Source organism: Macrobrachium rosenbergii, chromosome 40 (genome assembly GCF_040412425.1).
Source record: "Macrobrachium rosenbergii isolate ZJJX-2024 chromosome 40, ASM4041242v1, whole genome shotgun sequence".
Lineage (NCBI taxonomy): Eukaryota > Metazoa > Arthropoda > Malacostraca > Decapoda > Palaemonidae > Macrobrachium > Macrobrachium rosenbergii.
The window spans coordinates 22,404,678-22,424,728 of NC_089780.1; the positions used below are offsets into that span (position 1 = coordinate 22,404,678).

At 37.5% G+C, this 20,051-nt stretch overlaps 1 protein-coding gene across 1 annotated transcript; it reads right to left on the bottom strand.

The window, feature by feature from the left end:
* Positions 1–11,454: 11,454 nt before the first annotated feature.
* LOC136826231 (uncharacterized) lies at positions 11,455–19,932 on the bottom strand. Its single transcript, XM_067083313.1, has 7 exons — positions 19,617–19,932; positions 17,340–17,453; positions 16,912–17,072; positions 13,999–14,190; positions 13,632–13,741; positions 13,125–13,339; positions 11,455–12,467 (listed from the first exon to the last, which is right to left on the bottom strand). Exons 1-7 carry the CDS (start codon positions 19,815–19,817, stop codon positions 11,535–11,537), a joined length of 1,926 nt encoding a protein of 641 aa, XP_066939414.1. The 5' UTR covers positions 19,818–19,932; the 3' UTR covers positions 11,455–11,534.
* Between the last annotated feature and the right edge of the window lie 119 nt (positions 19,933–20,051).

Sequence of the window (20,051 nt, forward strand, 5' to 3'; positions counted from 1 at the left end):
ACCAACCCCAGCCCCCTCCCATCCAATATAAATACAATACAATCATGAAAAGGATCAATGATACAAACCTTGCTGAGAAATTATTAGATGTATTCGATTATTGAACGAAGGTGCTTTTTTATTTCAAATGAAAAGTGTCAATTCGCAGGATACAATGAATGCACATAATAACAGTAATTATGAGTAATACTACACAGTGCACACCAACACATTTTTAGTGGCTCGTCTGTTGTTTCTCATTAACGATGACGTTCAAACGAGCTTCTTTCTTTGAAAGTGTCAGACGCATGTCATCAATTACTTTAAAAAAAGTAATTGAAACAATTATAGTAGGAAAAAATTTAGGAAAATACATGTTTTACTTTCTCATGGTTAATATACAGTACCATTGCACTGGATATCATGTTCCGTACCCCCCGGTTTAAGGTTTCGTGCCCCTTGGGGGTACAGGTACCCCAGGTTCAGAACCGCTGGTCTCGGCTGAGGAGATTCTCGTTGAAAGCTTCTTCTTCTTCTTCTTCTTCTTCTTCTTCTTCTTCTTCTTCTTCTTCTTCTTCTTCTTCGCTGTTTCAATTCCCTTATCTGTCCTTGCTCTAATTTTCATCCCGGACGAGTACTGCGAGTGTGTTCACGTGTGACTCAGCGATGGATAAAATTTTACGACTGGTGTAATATTACACTCACTAGTATCTTGTTAATCATAAGAGTGATCTCGTCAGCATTGACCAAAGGATTCTCTCTCTCTCTCTCTCTCTCTCTCTCTCTCTCTCTCTCTCTCTCTCCAAAAGGGAAAAAACTCGCACTTGATCAACCTTCTACACACTTTTCTGGTTTTCAATGCAAATCTAAGTTTGTTATTGGTGAAAATACCAAGGTAATTCATTCATTTCTGCAAATGAAACACAATCCTTTAAAATGTAAACATGTTTGGGAGTAAATAACATTAGTCCCCTTTTAGGTCCTTTAAATACAAGTTGATTATCAGCAAGTTACAAAAACAATTCACACGGCATTGAATGAATCTTACCCACGCTTCAAACCATGCAATTCAGAAGCGACTTGCGTCATCATCTGCAATTAGGGTCTCAAATGTTTTCCTAGTATTTAATAAGGCATTAAAGAAAGCGTGAATAAATAGGGACTGTAACACTGAGCCTTTTCGAACACCTGAAATTAATCGGTTTCACTTCAAAAGTTTGTATTGGCTTGGTATGAAACTAAGAATGAGTTCATCTGGATCCAATTACGGCAATAGTAAACGTTTCATGTTTATGTACGGGTATTTCCCTGTCAACGCTTTCAATCTCCCCTAGCTGCAACCTCTTTCATTCCTTTTACCGTACCTCCGTTCATATTCTTTTTCTTCCATCTGAATTCCCACAATCGTTTACAATTGTTTCAGAGTGCAACTGCGAGGTGTTCTTCCTGATACACCTTTCAGACATTCTTGTTGTCAATTTTCCTTTCAACTAAGAATGACCTCATAGGTCCCAGCGCTTGGCCATTGGCCTAAATTCTATATTACATTCTATTCTACTCTTTCAAATGCAATAGTTAGGTCAAGGAAAATAACTATAGTAAAGTAGTTCTTGTGGAAGAATGTAACTGCCTACTTAAATATAAGCTAACTTAAACCATCTAAAAATTCGTTCTTTAAACACATACTTTGGATCAATAGATTGTATCACACTCCTGTGGGGGGTTTAAATACTTTATTCTTATTTATGTCACCGGATTTAGATATGAAACGACGCTGTTCTGAGCTATTCCCAGTTTCTTGCCTTTAGTATTCCTGTGTTCCCTTGCTTGAGTAGAGAGCTACTATCCATTTCAGGGACCGCGAGTCATCGTTTTTCTCAAATATCTTTCAGACTGATTATTTGATCGAAATGGTGCTTTGACACAGTGTACAAGACGCCTCCCGCTAATTTTTGGTAATATAGTGCATTGTCAAATGGTGTTAGTTAGGGCGTTTACTCTTGAGTTTTAAAGGCAAAGTCGCATGAGTCAGCAGGACTAATCTAGGCAACCGAACGTCTGTTATCCCCCACAGACAGGAAAGTCGGGGTGGAGATGGGGAGGCCAGAAAAGTGGTTTGAGGGAGGGATGAGGAGGTTTGAGAGGGAAGAACGGGATGGGGATAAAGCAAGGCCACCGAGAGAAGGAGGCCTATTCACCCTCCGGCCGCGTCGTCCTAAGTAGGCTGACCTGGCCATCAAACACTGGGTGGGCTGGTGACATTGTAAGTCTGTGAGGAACTCATTACCTGAAGGTTTTATGCATTGTACATACATACATGTATATATATATATATATATATATATATATATATATATATATATATATATATATATATAATGTATGTATGTATGTATGCATGTATGCAATATGTATGAATATGCTATACAGTATAAGAGTGAGAAATACTGTACAAAGAGAGAGAGAGAGCAAGGGCATATATTCTGCAAAATTAATTTTGAAGTGAAATAAAAGAAAACTACACATTTAACTAGCTAACTTTTCCCACCACCCCGGAGGTAGCTAGCATGGCGCGTTTTTTTATTTTTATACTGCAGTTCCCCTATAGGCCTAGTCTGCAGTATATATATATATATATATATATATATATATATATATATATATATATATATATATATAATGTGTGTGTGTATGGGCCTGACCTCTTACAAAAAAATGTATACATACACACACATATATACTAAAAAACATGCAATAAAATAATTATGCGCATACTTTGCTAAAGTCTGCAGTTTTCTCTTCTTTTCTTTAGACACTTGTGTTTTCTGTGCTTGAATAGAGTCATTTTCCTTCTGACAATAGTTATTTAAGAGAGAATTCGTTGATGCCCAGACAATAATTTTTTCTATTTTCTCTAGTGGATGACCATTCTCACATTCTTCCAAATGGAAATGAGCATCATCTTCCTTTAGAATATCGAGAGTGATATTCATAACAAGCTGCCTCTGGTTTCTTGAAGATTTGAACGAGTCATTCTGAGTGAGTTTATTTACAATGATATAGTTGTATCTCACTATATTTATTGTTGCGCTGTCAGGGAAAAACAAGGACCCTCTGCTGACACCCTTTGTATAATCTAAATTCGTTGGTAACTTCAGCTCTTGTTAAGATCTCTAGGCATGATTTGCATTTCATTTTTCTATTTACACTGTAACAACAGTAACCTGCTAAATAAGTTATAACAGGAAGAACACCATTACATCCTTCTATATCATGTTGTGTTACCTTAATATCAATATCAGAAGATTCATCTATTTCAGAGTTATTCATGTTTGCCCAATTTATCTCAATAAAATTTTTTAGTGTGATACCTTTTCCCTGGAAGGGTAAAACCATTTTCATTAATGATATTTTTCTAATTTTCTTCTCGCATTCAAACATTTGCCTAACTGATATGTTATAATTTCCCCCAGCAAGTTGTCGATATTCCCCAAATCTGGATTCCAAATGATCTGTTTGAAATTTTCCTGGAAGAATATAATTCAGATTAAGCTCATCTTTGCAATATTTGGTTAATTCAATAATTGCATACGTTGTGTGCTTTAACGATGTGAATGTTTCCCTTGTTAATTTTCCTCCTGGAATTTTCTCCCAATTATCTAACCAGTCTAGAAATCTTAACAGAAAATTGTATTTTCTATCATTTTCATCACACGTAAGTGGGGTACAGTATTCATTATTAATTCTTTTCCCTTTGAATATTGACTTTACATTAACTATTGACCACCAAATCCAAAATATCTCTATAAAATTTGCTGTATCATTGTAATTAGGCAATTTTTTCTCTTTTCCAATATTTCGCATTGCTTGAATAATATATTCATTAAAAATTTTTAGGACTAAATTCACGTTTTGTTTTTCAAATGACGATGGCCGCAATGCTTTTATTGTTAACTTATAAGACTGTCTTAACAATAATTCTGACTCTACTAAATGCAAATCCTCTAATGATTTCTAGGGAGCAAAGGATACATTTGGTTCAGTACAAATTTCGCTGAATGGAAATTTTGGAAATACCATTGTTTTGGATTCATCTTTGAGACCCAACCAGTTATTTCTGACACACTTCAGTATGTGTACAGTATCAAACAAGAAAAACAAAGGTCTGAATTTTGCAGCTGGATGGGGATAGGCAATTGACAGCTTTTGGTGGGGTTGCAAAATGCGACATCGCTTTTCCATTTATCGCATTATTATCGGTAATGACACTGATTACTTTAAATCCAATTTTTTCCAACCCTAGTATTACTTTTTTTATAACATTGAATAGCGTTTCTGCTTTTATAGTTTTTACCGGAATAATATGTACCACATCTCGAAATTTTGATAGAACAGCACCTATCATGAAAGCATATGCAGTGGTTGCTGCTTCATTACTGTTAAATGCAGATCCTATTACAGCACCTCCCTTATAATCAAAAAAAGGTTTTAAATGTATCTCGTCAATCATTAATGTTACTGTTTTGTCTGTGGGTTGTAATGATTTTGATTTTTGCCTGATATACGAAAGAAAATGATCATCATACTGCTCTATTTCTGGACTAAGTTGCTTAGATATAAAAACCCGCCTGATCGTTGACATACTGGGTAAAATGAACCATCTTCTTCTATCCCTAAAGAATCTGTAACCTCGAGGTGAAATATTGCATAGCAAAGATGAAGAAACCAAAAGATCTGTGGAATACTGAATGCTCTTTTGAGTCATCAAGTTTAGTTGCTCAAAGATAAATTTCAAAGTCACTGAATGCTTGAATGGTTTGTCTATTATAGTGATTAGAAAAGTTAAAATTAATTGAATAACAGCAACTGGGTTTATGGAAGAGCTACTTTGTCTGTCATACTTTCTCATCTCTTGTAACATGACTTCAATGGTATTTGTATCTTGCACACGAGAAGGAATGATATAGTCGTGCAACTCACGTACGGGCACATTATCGATATACGCCTGGACAGATTTATCAGGATGTATCAGTACAGACATCATCATATTAGGAGAAGGTGAAAGCGATATGTGACTAATCAAGAGATAAGGTTCTTTGTGAATTATGTTCCAGTACTTATCCAGCTTAAGTTTCCTCGAAAGTTCTTGCAAATCCCTAAATCCAATTTGCGTTTCGTATTCCTTACCATCCGATATACTGCTTTCAATTGCTACCTTGATTGCGGTTTCTTCTATTCTTCGTCTTTTAGAATCGGGTGACTCTCTTCGATGTTCAGTTTTGTTCAAATATTGAGGATAGTTTGGAAACACTGTGGGAACAGCATTTTCTTTAATATATGGATGCGTTAATTTTGCAGTTATTTTCCTTCCAGTTTGTTCATCCACAATAGAAGTTTCCCTCACAATATCATCAGGATGAAAATGCTGTTCACAAACCTGCAAGTGCAATGATATGCGACAGTCAGGAAACGTATCAAATATTTCATTGAAAAAATAAATTTTTATTTCTAAGACCATCTATTTTACCGAAGGAAACCGTCATATATTCCAAAAACTGTAAAAAATAATACCATCATACTAAAAACTGAAATAAAGTTTTATGCTAGCCTATTACCCATACACTGCAATTAACTGTACTTGTATAGCAACATATTTTTGCGATTCAAGTACACATTATAATAAAATTAATATAATCTGACAAGTAATATCATTGGATATATACATACATATATACACATATGTATGTATATACATATATACACACACATATAGTATGTATATATATATATATATATATATATATATATATATATATATATATATATACACACGTCTACCCTAAAACTAGTAAAAGTGCTGTCCATCTTTTCATATATATATATATATATATATATATATATATATATATATATATATATATATATATATATATATATATATACATACATATATATATATATATATATATATATATATATATACATACATACATACATACATACATATATATATATATATATATATATATATATATATGTATATATATATATATATATATATATATATATATATATATATATATATATATATATATATATATATATATATATATATATGAAATAGACAGATACACGGAGAGAGAGAGAGAGAGAGAGAGAGAGAGAGAGAGAGAGAGAGAGAGAGAGAGAGAGAGAGAGAGAGAGAGAGAGATGCTTAACAAATGATCAGCATACCCGATGATTCTCCGTAGGACGAAAATTTTCTCTCTTGATGTTCCTTGGCCATTTCTCTTTCACTTCTTCATTTTCAGGAAACCTGAAAATATTAACTTTCGGTCCGTTGTCGTAATTTCCCTTGCATTTAGGTACGCAGCACTTGTAAGGCATCTTCTTCCAGGAGCAAGCACGTGTGGTATTGTACACAAAAACTCTGTTAGTCTTTTTCTTCTTTAAATATTATTTTTCAAATTCAATAATTGTTCCACCACATAAACTCATATAGAGCCACTTAAAATGCACCAGCACTTAAATGTATTATCCTAAATTTCACGTTAGAATTTGACTCCAAGCAGCGTGACCTCTCTCGATCAGTGACCCGGAAGGACTACTTAAGTCTCAGCACGGTCAGCCTACATACGAAACGTAGAAGGGATTTAAATGCCCGGGTGAAATGGCCTTGTACTCTCGGTGGCCTCGGATAAAGGGCGTTCGAATGCGTAGTTTGGCGATGCTTGGCAACACCATGTAAGTCAAGAGTTAAATGCCTCAACTAACACCATTTGACAATGCACTATATAACCAAAAATTAGCGGTAGGTGTCTTGTACACTGTCAAAGCACCATTTCAATCAAATACTTAGTTTGAAAGATATTTAAGAAAAACGATAACTCGCAGTCCATGAAATGGATAGTAGTCCTGAGTAAGATTAAATCAGGCTTGATGTTTCCTTTAGTTGTTTACCCTAGACCGGTAAACAGAGAGCTAGTCCTGTGTTCCCTTGGTTAAGTAGAGAGCTAGTCCTGTGTTCCCTTGGTTAAGTAGAGAGCTAGTCCTGTGTTCCCCTGGTTAAGTAAGGAGCTAGTCCTGTGTTCTCTAGGTTAAGTAGAGAGCTAGTCCAGTGTTCCCTTGGTTAAGTACAGAGCTAGTCCTGTGTTCCCTTGGTTAAGCAGAGAGCTTGTCCTGTGTTCCCCTGGTTAAGTAAGGAGCTAGTCCTGTGTTCTCTAGGTTAAGTAGAGAGCTAGTCCAGTGTTCCCTCGGTTAAGTAGAGAACTAGTCCAGTGTTCCCTTGGGTTAAGTGGAGAGCTAGTCCTGTGTTCTCTTGATTAAGTAGAGAACTAGTCCTGTGTTCCCTTGGGTTAAGTAGAGAGCTAGTCCTGTGTTCTCTTGATTAAGTAGGGAGCTGGTCCTGTGTTTCCTTGGTTAAATAGAGAGCTGGTCCTGTGTTTCCTTGGTTAAATAGAGAGCTAGTCCTGTGTCCCTTGGTTAAGTACAGAGCTAGTCCTGTGTCCCTTGGTTAAGTTGGGAGCTAGTCCTGTGTTCCCTTGGTTATGTAGAGAGCTAGTCCTGTGTTGCCTTGGTTAAGTTTAGAGCTAGTCCTGTGTTCCCTTGGTTAAGTTTAGAGCTAGTCCTGTGTTCCCTTGGTTAAGTAGAGAGCTAGTCCTGTGTTCCCTTGGTTATGTAGAGAGCTAGTCCTGTGTTCCCATGGTTAAGTAGAGAGCTAGTCCTAAGTAAGATTAAATCGCGCCTATTGTTTCCTTATGTTGTTTGCCCTAGACCGATGTGTAGCACAGACAGTGATTAACAGGCTTTTTATGTGATGTGTTTACTGCACGAAAACTATAAAATAAAAATATAAAAAATAAAATGGAAAAAGGACATGCACAAGTAGACATAAATCGAAACTTAATGACTAAGCAACATCCAATAAAATTATAAAGGAATTACGAAACATCCCTCGCGCTCGTTCAACACCTGTTGCTGAACAGGTGTTCCAGCGAACAGAAAGTTGTCAAATGCACCAGAATACAAATAGCATTGTTGTTATTTGTTCAGTTGCTGTGGCCGTCATTTCAGAGAGTTTCAGTGCTCTTCCGTAACAGCGAACCGAACTCAGTATACTGTATTATTCGATAATTTGATTCTGTTTTCCTGGCGAACTTTTGAAATATCATGGCCGGAGTGTCATTTTTATGGCAATGATGTAATCGCATCTAATTACTTCTACCACCTTCCCTCTTATTTGTTACATCACTCATTGCACGGAGATATTAAATAGCCAAGGAGACAAAACACAACCTTGTCTTACTCCCATTTCTACGCCTATAGTCAGTCACCTTCATATTTACCCCATTGTGACTGTTCATTACATCAAACTTATTCCTAGGTTCATTTAGGCCACATATGATCATTTATCTTTACTCTCATACTTCTCAAATAAATCATTCATGACAAATAGTTAGTCTACAGACACCCATTCTCATTGAAACCCACACTGCTCTTCGCCTATTAAACCCTTTGTCATCTACCTTACTTTCTAGATCAAAATCCCACCATATACCTTCCCTTATATTCTAAGTAATGTCATGCACATGTAATTCCTGCAGGTACTCCTGTCATCTTTACCCTTATACTGTGTCAGAAATATTTCTTTCATCCATTTCCGAGCAAATTGTCCCTCATTCAGACATACTCTACTCAGTGACCAGCCACACAATCACGCTATCACATTTACCTTTACTAAGGAACAATTCTTACATTAACCCATTCTTTTGGAACATTTCACCCCGAATCGGACAACCTTGGTAGCTCCTTAATCAATGATAAAGTAGACTAGAAGAGAAGCTTGACTTTGAAGTAAATATAGATATAATAAAGAGATAATTTCTTATTTAGATAAAAATGTGCTGCAACTTTCTATAAATGAGATTGAAAAGTGACTGGTTTGTGGAATTCCAAAGTAAACAGTCATTTTTCTTATCTTCCGGATTTTGGATTCATATGCCTTGTGTGATATTTCAAGAATGAGATATCTTTCAGCTCACAAATTTGAAATAGGCCTGAAAATCTAATTACTGTTGAGAATCTTTATCACGAAGGCACACATCGATACCTTCTGTGCCTGAAAGTTCACTTACATTTCCAGTTATAGTTTCAGACATTCAAGTCAAGCCGGATACCACCAACTGTACCTTTTGATATAATAATAATAATAATAGTTTTGTGCTTTTCCTAACTGGTTCTTACGTGTTGTGGATAATGAAAAGGGGGAGGGGAGGGGGAGGAGAGGAGAGGAGGAGGGAGGGAGGGAGGCGAAGATAAACAGTGGCTACACCTGTGAACGGTGGAATATTATTTCATTGTTAATATAACACCTGTTAGCTCAACCCCCATAAACCTGGCAGGTGCAGGGAATTAGGAATAACTTCAGAAACGAAAATTCGAGAACGAGAATAAATATTTTTATATACAATTTCGAGATGTCACGTCTCCTCAGTGTGGAAAATACTGATGCTGTCACACAGATTTGTGTGAAGAATAGAACAGAACAGAATACAGAATTTGGGCCACAGACCAGGCTCTGGGACCTATGGTGAGTCACTCAGCTCTGAAAGGGAAATTGAGAGTAGAAAGGTTTGAAAGGTGTAACAGGAGAAAAACTTCTTGTCAGGAGAGGTGGATAGCAAGATGGAAGAGAATTATGAATGGAGGTACAGTAAAAGGAATGAACGGGGTTGCAGCCAGAGGCCAAAGGCACGCTGCAAAGAACCTTAAGTAATGCCTACAGTGCACCGCATGAGGTGCACTGACGGTGCTACCCCGCTACAGGGTTAGCTGTGTTATTGCTCTAAATTGCCCTATTAACAGATATCCTTATGCAAATGAGGAATAAAGTTATAACCGTTTGATGTGGCCGTTAAAGGTTTTGGTGATACTACCATAAGTCGTCCTTGTCACTCCTACTACATCGCTTACCACAATAATGTTTTAATCTCTTTCCTGTATTCCCACTTCCATTATTTCATCCGTATAACCAGAGTATACAGTAGTAATGTCCTTTAAAACGTGTAAAGTGAATGCAAATTTGCAAACTTGTTGCATATATATTTTATTTTGGCTACAGAAGTAAACCTAACCTTCTCCAGTACAAGGTACAGTACCTGCAACATTGGTATGCCATCTTCAAGGCACCCTTGAATTTATGCCAGTCATGGCTTCCCACGTACCTAATACGCAAGTCCAGAGTCCGGCAAGGTACTCAAAATATCTTGCCACTGACCTCAAAATTAAGAATTTTCCGCCTCTTAGGAGTTAAGTTTCAGGATCTACGGCGACTAAATACGCAGAATATACAAATGACGAGCCAGTTTGTCAGTGGTCTCTAATTTCAGAGGTAGTTTGGGTATTTAGCAAGACTATGTCATTGCCAGCTTCTTCTGCCTGCATATCACCACATGAAAATCAGTAGAAATCATTAACCTTGTGGAACTAAGAGTACTATCTGTACTTTTTGTCAGTCATCTCCATGTGGCCCCGTTCACACAGTGATAGGGAGATATATTCGTACTCTGTTCAACTTCAAATACTCTTCTTAGTATCTTTAAGATGCTTCCAATTTGATTAAGTTAATTTTTACGTTATCAATGAATGATGTCACTTTCTATACTAACACTGTAGTGATGCAATACCTCTAAAACTTTCATTAACGTTTTGATGTGTTTTAAACTTCCTCAGTACCCCTTATCTCCCACGGGTGGGTAAAAAATTTTAGTCGGCATTAGCTACCAACCGAAATGTTTCCCGAGATATCAGCTGTTGTGTTTGTTTTTTACAACTTGTCAACTGGATAGGATTTCACGTTCAGAATTAAGTTTGTGTGTGAAGCAGCAGCACAGATGCACAGAATGCTTGGGCTGGCAGGTTGGAGACAAGAAAGCAGAGCTCAAAAGTTACAAAAATCACCACCATTACCACAGTAGAATGCCTAGTTTCAATTACTAGAACAGTACCCAAAATCAGTTAAAACGTGCTAACTTGACCAAAGAGAAACAGTCGAGGCGAATCTTACTAAAATGCCTAACCAATAATTCATGCCAAGACTTGGTTTGAAGTAGTCAAACTGAAAGAACTGCTGTAGCAAAAGTTTCATTATCACTCTTGAAAAATGCACTTATTACAAAATTGTGGCTTAGAACTTTTGATAAGTGGCCATCAAATCATGTGTTCAAGACTGTGCTGCTGATCTTCCAGATTTTTTATAGTTGTCAAACTATAGTTTTGTTTGCCATTTTATTCCCTGTCTTACAATACATTCTCAATCAACGTCTTACTTGTTTGCCCTCGCTTCTTAATGCACTTGGGGGGGTGGAGGGAGGGTGCCCTACCAAATCATACAGGTTGTACCTTTTGCCTTAAGTGTGAGACTTCACTGCAATGGAGGATTCAAAAAAAAATTATGAAATTCAATGAAAACTTATGAAAACCAGTTACTTTATTTTCTTTCTTACATCACAGCCGGAATAGTGCTTTAATAATGAGCAGAACAGGCCCATAAATTACTACAGCTTAACAATTGGTATTCCATCACAGTTGTACATCGCACTGGAGTGGGACATCGAGGAGCACAGAGCCGACATCCTACAACCCAGAGTATGAGTCTCTGAACATTGGAGGGCCTTGCTTAACATACAGCCTTTGGTTGCAGCGAAAGTGACGCCAACGTTACTCCCACAGTAAGCCTGGTAATGATGAATACCCTGTATCATACCACGACATTTAACCGGAGCCCAAAAATCTCTCGGGGAAGAACACACAAAGTCGACGTGATGTCTTGGACAATCAAGATGCAACTGAGCACCACGACCTGCAGGAGCTAGTAACGTATACTGCCAGAGATCGATGGGGATTTCTGTTCTTTTGAGTCTTCCAGAAAGCTCGTTGATGTATCTTATGATCACGTTACACTTGGCTCCTGCCGTGAGGGGCAGCAAGAGCTGCCTGGTCAGCTGAACCTCTTGGTAGACGCGCCGAGTTATGCCGCTGCGGTTTACGTCGTACTGCATTACCGGTATCAAGTCGGTCCCACCGAGCACTTTCATATTAGGATTCACGGATTCGGGAGACACCGAAGCTACAACAACATAGGAACCTCGCCACGAGCGTCTTTTCCCATTCAGTAATGCGAGTGATGCTTTAACCAACGACTCGTTAGGTTCTAAAAGAGGGTTCTCCTTCATGGTATGCTCAGGCTTATCATCATAAGCTCTGTACATGAAGTAGATCAACTCAGACCTTGAAGTCTGAATGTGATCATGCACCTGGGTAGGGAATGGGCAGATCCATAAGCAGGAGAAGTAGGTGTCGGCAATGTGGATGATTTCCCAAGATTCTGAGTCGCCAAGCAACAACACTGGCTGAAGGATTTCAGTCACCTTTAGCCTGATCTTCTCTGCTAGATCCTCAAACTTTGTTGTCTCATAGTAGTGTATTACCTGGAATGAGTTAAGTCACTAGCTCAAAAGACCATATAGTTTTGAAGTGAACTTTTTAAAATAAGCAGTAATTTTGCTGCCACTTAATTTTCTAAGAGCCTTGGAATGACTTCATAAGGAACACTGATTAAATGAAAGTATATTGTTCACAATATTAAGTAAAAAGAACATTTCTAAAAGCCGGGGATATTTTCGATAAGACTGAAAAGGCATGCAGATGATGAAACCCCAGTTGCATTTATTTACTTCTCTTAAGAGACCTGAATGGATTATTGTGGTGCAGTTGTCACTGGAGTGAGGTCCACTTACCAAAACAAGACCACCACAATCTACTTCATAACTCCACTCCACGATTCTCTTTGTAATTAACACACAGTACCGAATCTGCCAGAGAACTAGGTATTTTTTGTAAGGTTTCCTACTAAAGCCAAGGACAATAGTAAAGTTTTTTTTCTCTGGCATCTGTTCAACCCTGGTTGGACCGTCTTTTAACACCAAAATGTCCACAGAATCACAGCCTTCAACTTCCATATTAAGTTACTCAAAAGTGATTGGCCCATTCACTGCAATAATGGTCACTATGATTTAACTTTATTTTAATAAACTGATTATCAACCTCCATATTCCTCAGAAGCTACAGTACCCTTAACCCCTTACCTGACTGGGTTTTATTCCTAAAGATCGCAGTAGTGCAACGAAGGCATCGGTGTGCAGAGACGCCCTGACTACCATCAGTGGTCGGGCTGCGTTTAAAGTAAACAGCAGGTCTGCTACAGCAGTCGCTAAGACTTTGGCAGAGGGCTGGACTCTGAGCACATTTGGGGCGTTATCAAGGTAGGTCGATATTGCCGTAGGAGTTACGAAACGGGCTCCTGGAATTGATAGTCACTAGTTTCTACATACAGTCACTATAGGCATGTCAATACAACTCCAACTTAATCTAGAATTTAGGCAAAACAACATACAGTATTCAGAAGGGGAGAAACTCATAATCAGCTCCAAATTTGAAGATTCCAGACCAAGGACAAAACTAAGCCATTGAAAATTATATTTTCAGGTGCATATACCATATGTATACAATCACAGAAATACTGATCTACAATATATACAGTATCCACAGTAGACTATAGCAACTACTTTTACAAGGAAATCACTATTAATTACCAGGAGCTCTAACTCTGGCCCAAATAGCTGCTGCCATTGCCTCCTCATCCGTAAGCAGCCCAAAGAATCTTGTCGTCCCATGGTCTTCGTAGAAATGCTGAGTCAGCTGCCTGCAAAGAATATCTAATTTATGGATGTGACCTTGCTACTTTTTCTTCAGCTGAGAATACTCGAGAATATTACTATTTACTTGTAGGTAACTAGGAAAGTACACTACAGAGTTTATAAACTGGGTCACATTTTCTTTGAAAGAGATCGAGTGAACAAAAATCTGTTGTGTGGTAAAGAAAACATAGCATTGTTTGAATTGAGGTACGAACAAGATCAAGTCATTCAAACTGTATAACAAAAACCTCTTGTCACCAACCTTGCTACTTCAAAATCGCCTTTGGAATCCCTGAGGAGGACGTGAGATGGTTGTAAAGTACCATTCTTCCCTAGAATGGTCGAGAAATTCCGCTGTTCGTTGCTCCTGCCCATTAATTCACTATCAGCATGATTATCACCTTCAGGAGCTGGTCTTGAACTTTCTAGGATACTCTTCAACTGCTTACCAAAGCTATGAATAAGAAAATAATCTGAATTTTTATTCCCTTAAAGATAAATAGCAAAACTAACCATTGTCGTCCTAAAAAAACCCACAAACCGGTATGGTAAAAAACTGGTTTGCAAAGGACAAACAACTGCCCAACATTATACCATAAACTTAGGTGACCAGAATGTTCACTGCTGCAAACTTTAGTTAGTTTATACTAGTTTCACAATAATTTGAAACAAAACACATTCAAAATAACCTCTTACAATAAGAGCAAACCTTCTAAGACTTAGCACTATTACCTTCTCTGACAATCCTTTCTTAACAGGAAAGTCTTTGCAATGTCTCTTTGGAAAATCTCACAACTACTTTTGGTGTAATTACCAGGAGCAACATTTGAAAACTGGAACAGCAATAAACTGTTCTTTTAATAACTTTACTGGATTATTGTCAACAGTTTCTCTGGTATTGAGCTCAACGTAAAGTAGACTCTGCCAGATTGACAGAAGCGACTGAACCAACACGTACACTGCATTTGGAGAAGCATAAAACCATCGGCAGATCGCCTACTTGTCCGATGGTTTTTAGCCTGGAAATGGTGCGCTGAAAGTGTGTTGTTTAAAATGTTATGTCTTGGGCATGTAAGGATCATAAATTGCCTTATAACATGGTCTACAGGAGATTTTGAACTTCACTTTAATTTTAAGACATTCATGGTTTGGGCTGGAATGAAACAGTCTAATGCTCTCACCCTTTCCTTGGAACAAGAGCTCTTTCCTATTTTCAATATACTAAACTCTATTTGGTATCACTTAAAATCGGATAAACACTTTTACCTGCAAAATATGTTACACGAACAAAGATTTATATTCTACAGCTGTGCGGCACACACTGCTGTACTTACTGCGTGGTATTTGTGACAGCTGCAATATCCAACAAATATTACACTATAGGATGTGATGCAGCCTTTTTCCCATGGTTTCTCACTACCTTGGATTTGAAACTAATAAATGTGATTGAACTTTGGTACATCTTGTTCCCACTTTTGGAGTGGGACTTACTGAAAGACAGCCCATGCTACATAGCAAAATCACCTGATACAAAGATTGTGCCTGTTGAATTTGAATAAAAGTGCATCCTTTTTATTTTGGTTTTGTTTATCGATTGTAACTGAACCTACTATGTCAGTATCAATGTTATCTTACCTTGATTGCTTAATCCTGGATTATTGCTTTACCTCTGCACCAAGAATATTCCAATCCATTTTTAGTTTTCTGTAAAAGAAAACTATTGTGCCGGCATTGTCTGTCCACCAGTACTTTTTCTATCTGCACTTTTTTATGTCCGCCCTCAGATCTTTAAAACTACTGAGGCTAGAGGGCTGCAAATTGGTATGTTGATCATCCATCCCACAGTCATCAAACATACCAAATTGCAGCCCTCTAGCCTCAGTAGTTTTTATTTTAAGGTTAAAGTTAGTCATAATCGTGTATCTGGCAACGATATAGGACAGGCCACCATGGGGCCGTGGTTAAAGATTCATGGGTCGCGGCTCAAACAGCATTATGCCGAGACCAATGAAAGATCTGTTTTCGGAGGCCTTGATTATACGCTGTACAGAAAACTCGATGGCGCCGAAGAAACTAAACCGCATTTTTTACTTGTTATTGGTAGTTGTTAAACAAATCCATTGTCTCATTTCTAGCACTCATTGAACTTGTCCAAACGGAGGTGGAAGAGACCAAAAATTAACAGACAGATGAAAATTGGAAGATAGGCCACAACTAAGAGACACTGTCAAGAACCTGCAGTGAAATGTACATTGCGCCACAGAACATGGACAGCTACCCCAACACAATGGGGTACAAACTTGGGACGAGTGGCTTTTTTCCCAAAATGTTAAGCCCTAAATTGTACTTGTACCTAAATTGTAATTGCACTTGGCTATATATACATGAATCTTTGTTCTCAGTCAAGGATATATACAAGAATCTACGCTCCCTTTCATGTTAAAAGTCTGTTGAAACTGAAGCCACTACCTGTGGGTGTACTGTACTGTATATGACAATTCCCATTCTACTTAAAGGTAGTCCAGTACTTAAGTTCTCTGGCTCAAGTTCCATTCTATTTAAGTCTCATCTAAGTCCAAAGAACCAAAATCTGTGGTTACTTCATGCAAAGTTGGTATCAAAATATCAATAAACCAAAAATCTGATCCAAGTTACAGGTTTGACTCATTATGACGGCCATATATACCTAAACGGACAGTCATACTAAGTTTCTATGCACCTCATTTGCATCAGTTTGTCGGAAGCTACTACAACTATTGGCCAATTTTGTCAGATAAGAATGGTTACCATTTCCCAAGAATCATTAACTAATTCATAACACTAACATCACCTCATTGGACTTTTTAAGAATGTCTCAATATGACAAGGTTTTAAAAGCATAAATATAATAATGAAGCAGAAACTGATAATACATGATGTTCGTCTATTATTCCTGGTTAAGACCTCTTCCCCAACAAAATTAATAATCTCCATTATACAAAACGAAACAGCATCAAAGAAAAAAGGCAAAACGGCAGAACAAGAGAACAATGGGGCAATTCACTTAAATTTCAAAGAGATGCTTTGTCTTGCTTCTAAATTTTATCAAACCTGTATGGAACAATATTTAACCCATTAATTTTATCCTCAAAGACTATACATTAGTTTCTAACAAAGTTTGATCTCTCATACTGACCGGACTCCAAGATTGCCCACGTGGTCCCTAAGAGGCAAAATGAAGGCCACAGAATCTGGATGCGAGACCTTATCTCCAACGTGGCTCCGCAGACCTTCGACTTCATCCGCATAGTCCAAGAAATCCTCGACTTCGCTGGGTGTACTTTCGCTCACTGGAATCTGGAGGTTATAAGGGTCTATTAGTCTGATGTGTTTTGATTTAAACTATTTCAAATAGCATTGTATCAGAATGAATGAATGAGTAGGTGGAAGACGGGGGGAGGCCTTACTGAGCGAGTTAACCCCCTCCCTCTATACAAATCCCCTGCTGTTAAAAGTATGCTTGATAAATACTTCCAGGCTCAAGTGAATTATTCAAGACTTTAAAAATTTCAGTCTAAAGGTAAATTTCCTCAGGTACAGCATAAGAATTTCGTTACAACTTACTGGCTCTTCAATCGTGTCGTAATTCGCTATTTCACTGTCAGTGTCAGCCTTGGAAGGTGGAACAATATTGATTTTAGTCTTCAAATAATCTGCGGGATCTCTCTCTGAATTGCCCTGAAAAATAAAAAAAAATAAGTTTTCTAAAAAAAATTACTTATCTTAAATAATTCACAATTTCTGTATCATTCCAAGTAGGAATACCTTTGCTAAACCTAATGGGCCTGTACCGAGGAGGGGAAGGGTCGAACGACCTCCCGCCCCAAAATTTCTGGAAGTCCATATTTTCTGTGACTATCCTTTCCATTGAACTGTACTAATAAAATAATACATAATCTTTTTTTTTTTGGTAAGTCTTCTTTTATAAATTTTGTTATTAAACATTAACATAATTCTTTAATAGTAGGAAATACAAGAGTGATAATAGGAATATGATATAGGCCACCATATTTGTAGGTTTTAGTAGAGAAACGATAATTTTAAAGCTGTGGTACGATAATCTGGTCAGAGAAATTTGACGACACTGCAGCAAGGCTGCCGAAACGTGGAGCATAAAGAAACTATGTAATCATATGGCCAACATATTAAAGGAAATTCCTTTCATCCTACATCATTGCTACATATTACTTGTGTTTGTAGTTTATAATTTGTACAAATATTTGAAGTATGCATACATTTTATATTTTCATTTGTAGTGTACTTTTGAAAACTTACATATAACCATACATAGTAATTGTAGTTCCTTTTTATTTCTAAATTTTTTTTATTTTTATTTTTATCGCATCACATACATACTCTTAAGAATATTTATTAATTATTGTCTTTTGTTAAGTCAAAGTATATAACATAATAAATAAAGTAATATGCATGTTATTTGTTATTGTTAGCATATTAAATTAGTCAATCAATAAAAAAAATATTTAATTTCAGTGCAAACTTTCAACATAAGTAAAATTCTGTTAACCAAAGTCAGTACTTTGAATAACATCTAATCGGGTAGAAGGTCCATAGACCGCATGCCCAGTTTTTCTTCTTAATATAACAAAAATAACATTTTCAAGTATTTCATCTTGTATATACCCATATGTGCAATGACATACATAGAAGAAAAGGTCCAGTTTTGGGAAAAACGACCCCCCTCCCCATTAAAAAACTCTGGGTACGGGCCTGTAGTTGCACGATTAGTTAACCTAAAACTACCTCGTGAAGGCCTAGACTCAGCAACGGAAACAACCGATGCTCCTGAAGTTTCCAATGCGCATTACACGCACGTTTGAAGCACTTACGTGCTCATATAGTTTTCCCTTTTTAGAAAGTCTTGAAATCTGCATTACAAAGGTAGTCTGGACGTAAAATAAACTGGATTTATGGGGGACGAATTATAAAAAAAAAAATCTCGTACTACTTTGTCCTTTGCCTGGCAAACATCCACGAAGGGAACTAGTACAACCTAACCAGCCATGCTATCAAGTTTTAAGTACATTTGCAGGTATACTGAATTGATTGAACTGAATATAGACTTTTGGCCAAAGGCCAATCACTGGGGCCCATGCGGTCATTCAGCGCTGAAACGGAAACTGACAGTAAAAGGTTTGAAAGGTGTAACAGGAGGAAAACCTCAAAGCAGTTGCACTATGAATCAATTGTTAGAAGAGGGTGGATAGTAAGAAGAAAGAATATGAGAGGGGGCACAGTAAAAAGAACGAAAAGGGTTGTAGCTAGGGACCGTAGGCACGCTGCAAAGAACCTTAAGTGATGCCTACAGTGCCCCACACGTTGTGCACTGACGGCACTAACCCCCTACGGGGTTGCCATATTTATTACTCTAATTACCTGCATTTTACCCCGCCTGCTTCCGCAACCCATTTTTCATGGAACAGTCTTCATAATCTTTATTGCATATTTACACACCTACCTTGTTTACTAAACAATAATTAGAGTTACTCTTGCCTAATTGCCTTGTTTATTACGCAAACTTTTGCATTTTACTTCCATTACTACACAAATCGCACCTACCTTGCGTTGTTTATTGTAAAAACTACTTGTACATCAACTGCCTTCTTCCTGTCATACACTGTTCATCCTTATCTTGGCCATTTTGTTGCAATTGACAGAGTACCTCAAGATCCCGTAACATTCGAAAATAGCTGCCTTATCTTACTGATACTACTATTTCACGCAAAAACCCTGTCATTCTAAGGCGCGTACTACAGTATAACAAAAAAAAAAACCGTTACAACGAAAGTTACGAAACACCACTGTTAAGAAGTTCTCACTCACCAAGGACCCCTGCAAACTCAGAACCGTCTCGGGGTAAACAAACATGAAGGCTATGAGTGCTATGAAAAACACGATTAGCACAAGGAGTGCTTTCTCCCTATCTCTCAGCCATGCCACTCTCCTTGACATATAATACCAAGAGGGATCCTTGCTGCTGTAATGTGAATCACCCAAGAAAATCACGTCGTCTTTCTTCCCCATTTTGGTAGGCTTGCTGTTCCTGGGCCTGGGAGACTGAGAGTCTATCCTCTGTTCTGTTAGTACCAGTCCGTCCAGACAGGAGTTACTGGCTGGCGCCACTGCTACACTTCTGTCGTGTCTCGCTAGCGTCGCTCGTTGGGTAGTTTAAGCTAGCCATTAAGTTTAATCTGCGAAATTAAACTCCTTTTGTTGTTAGATTGGCTGGTCATGTGGGAATAGATTTATTTGAAGGAA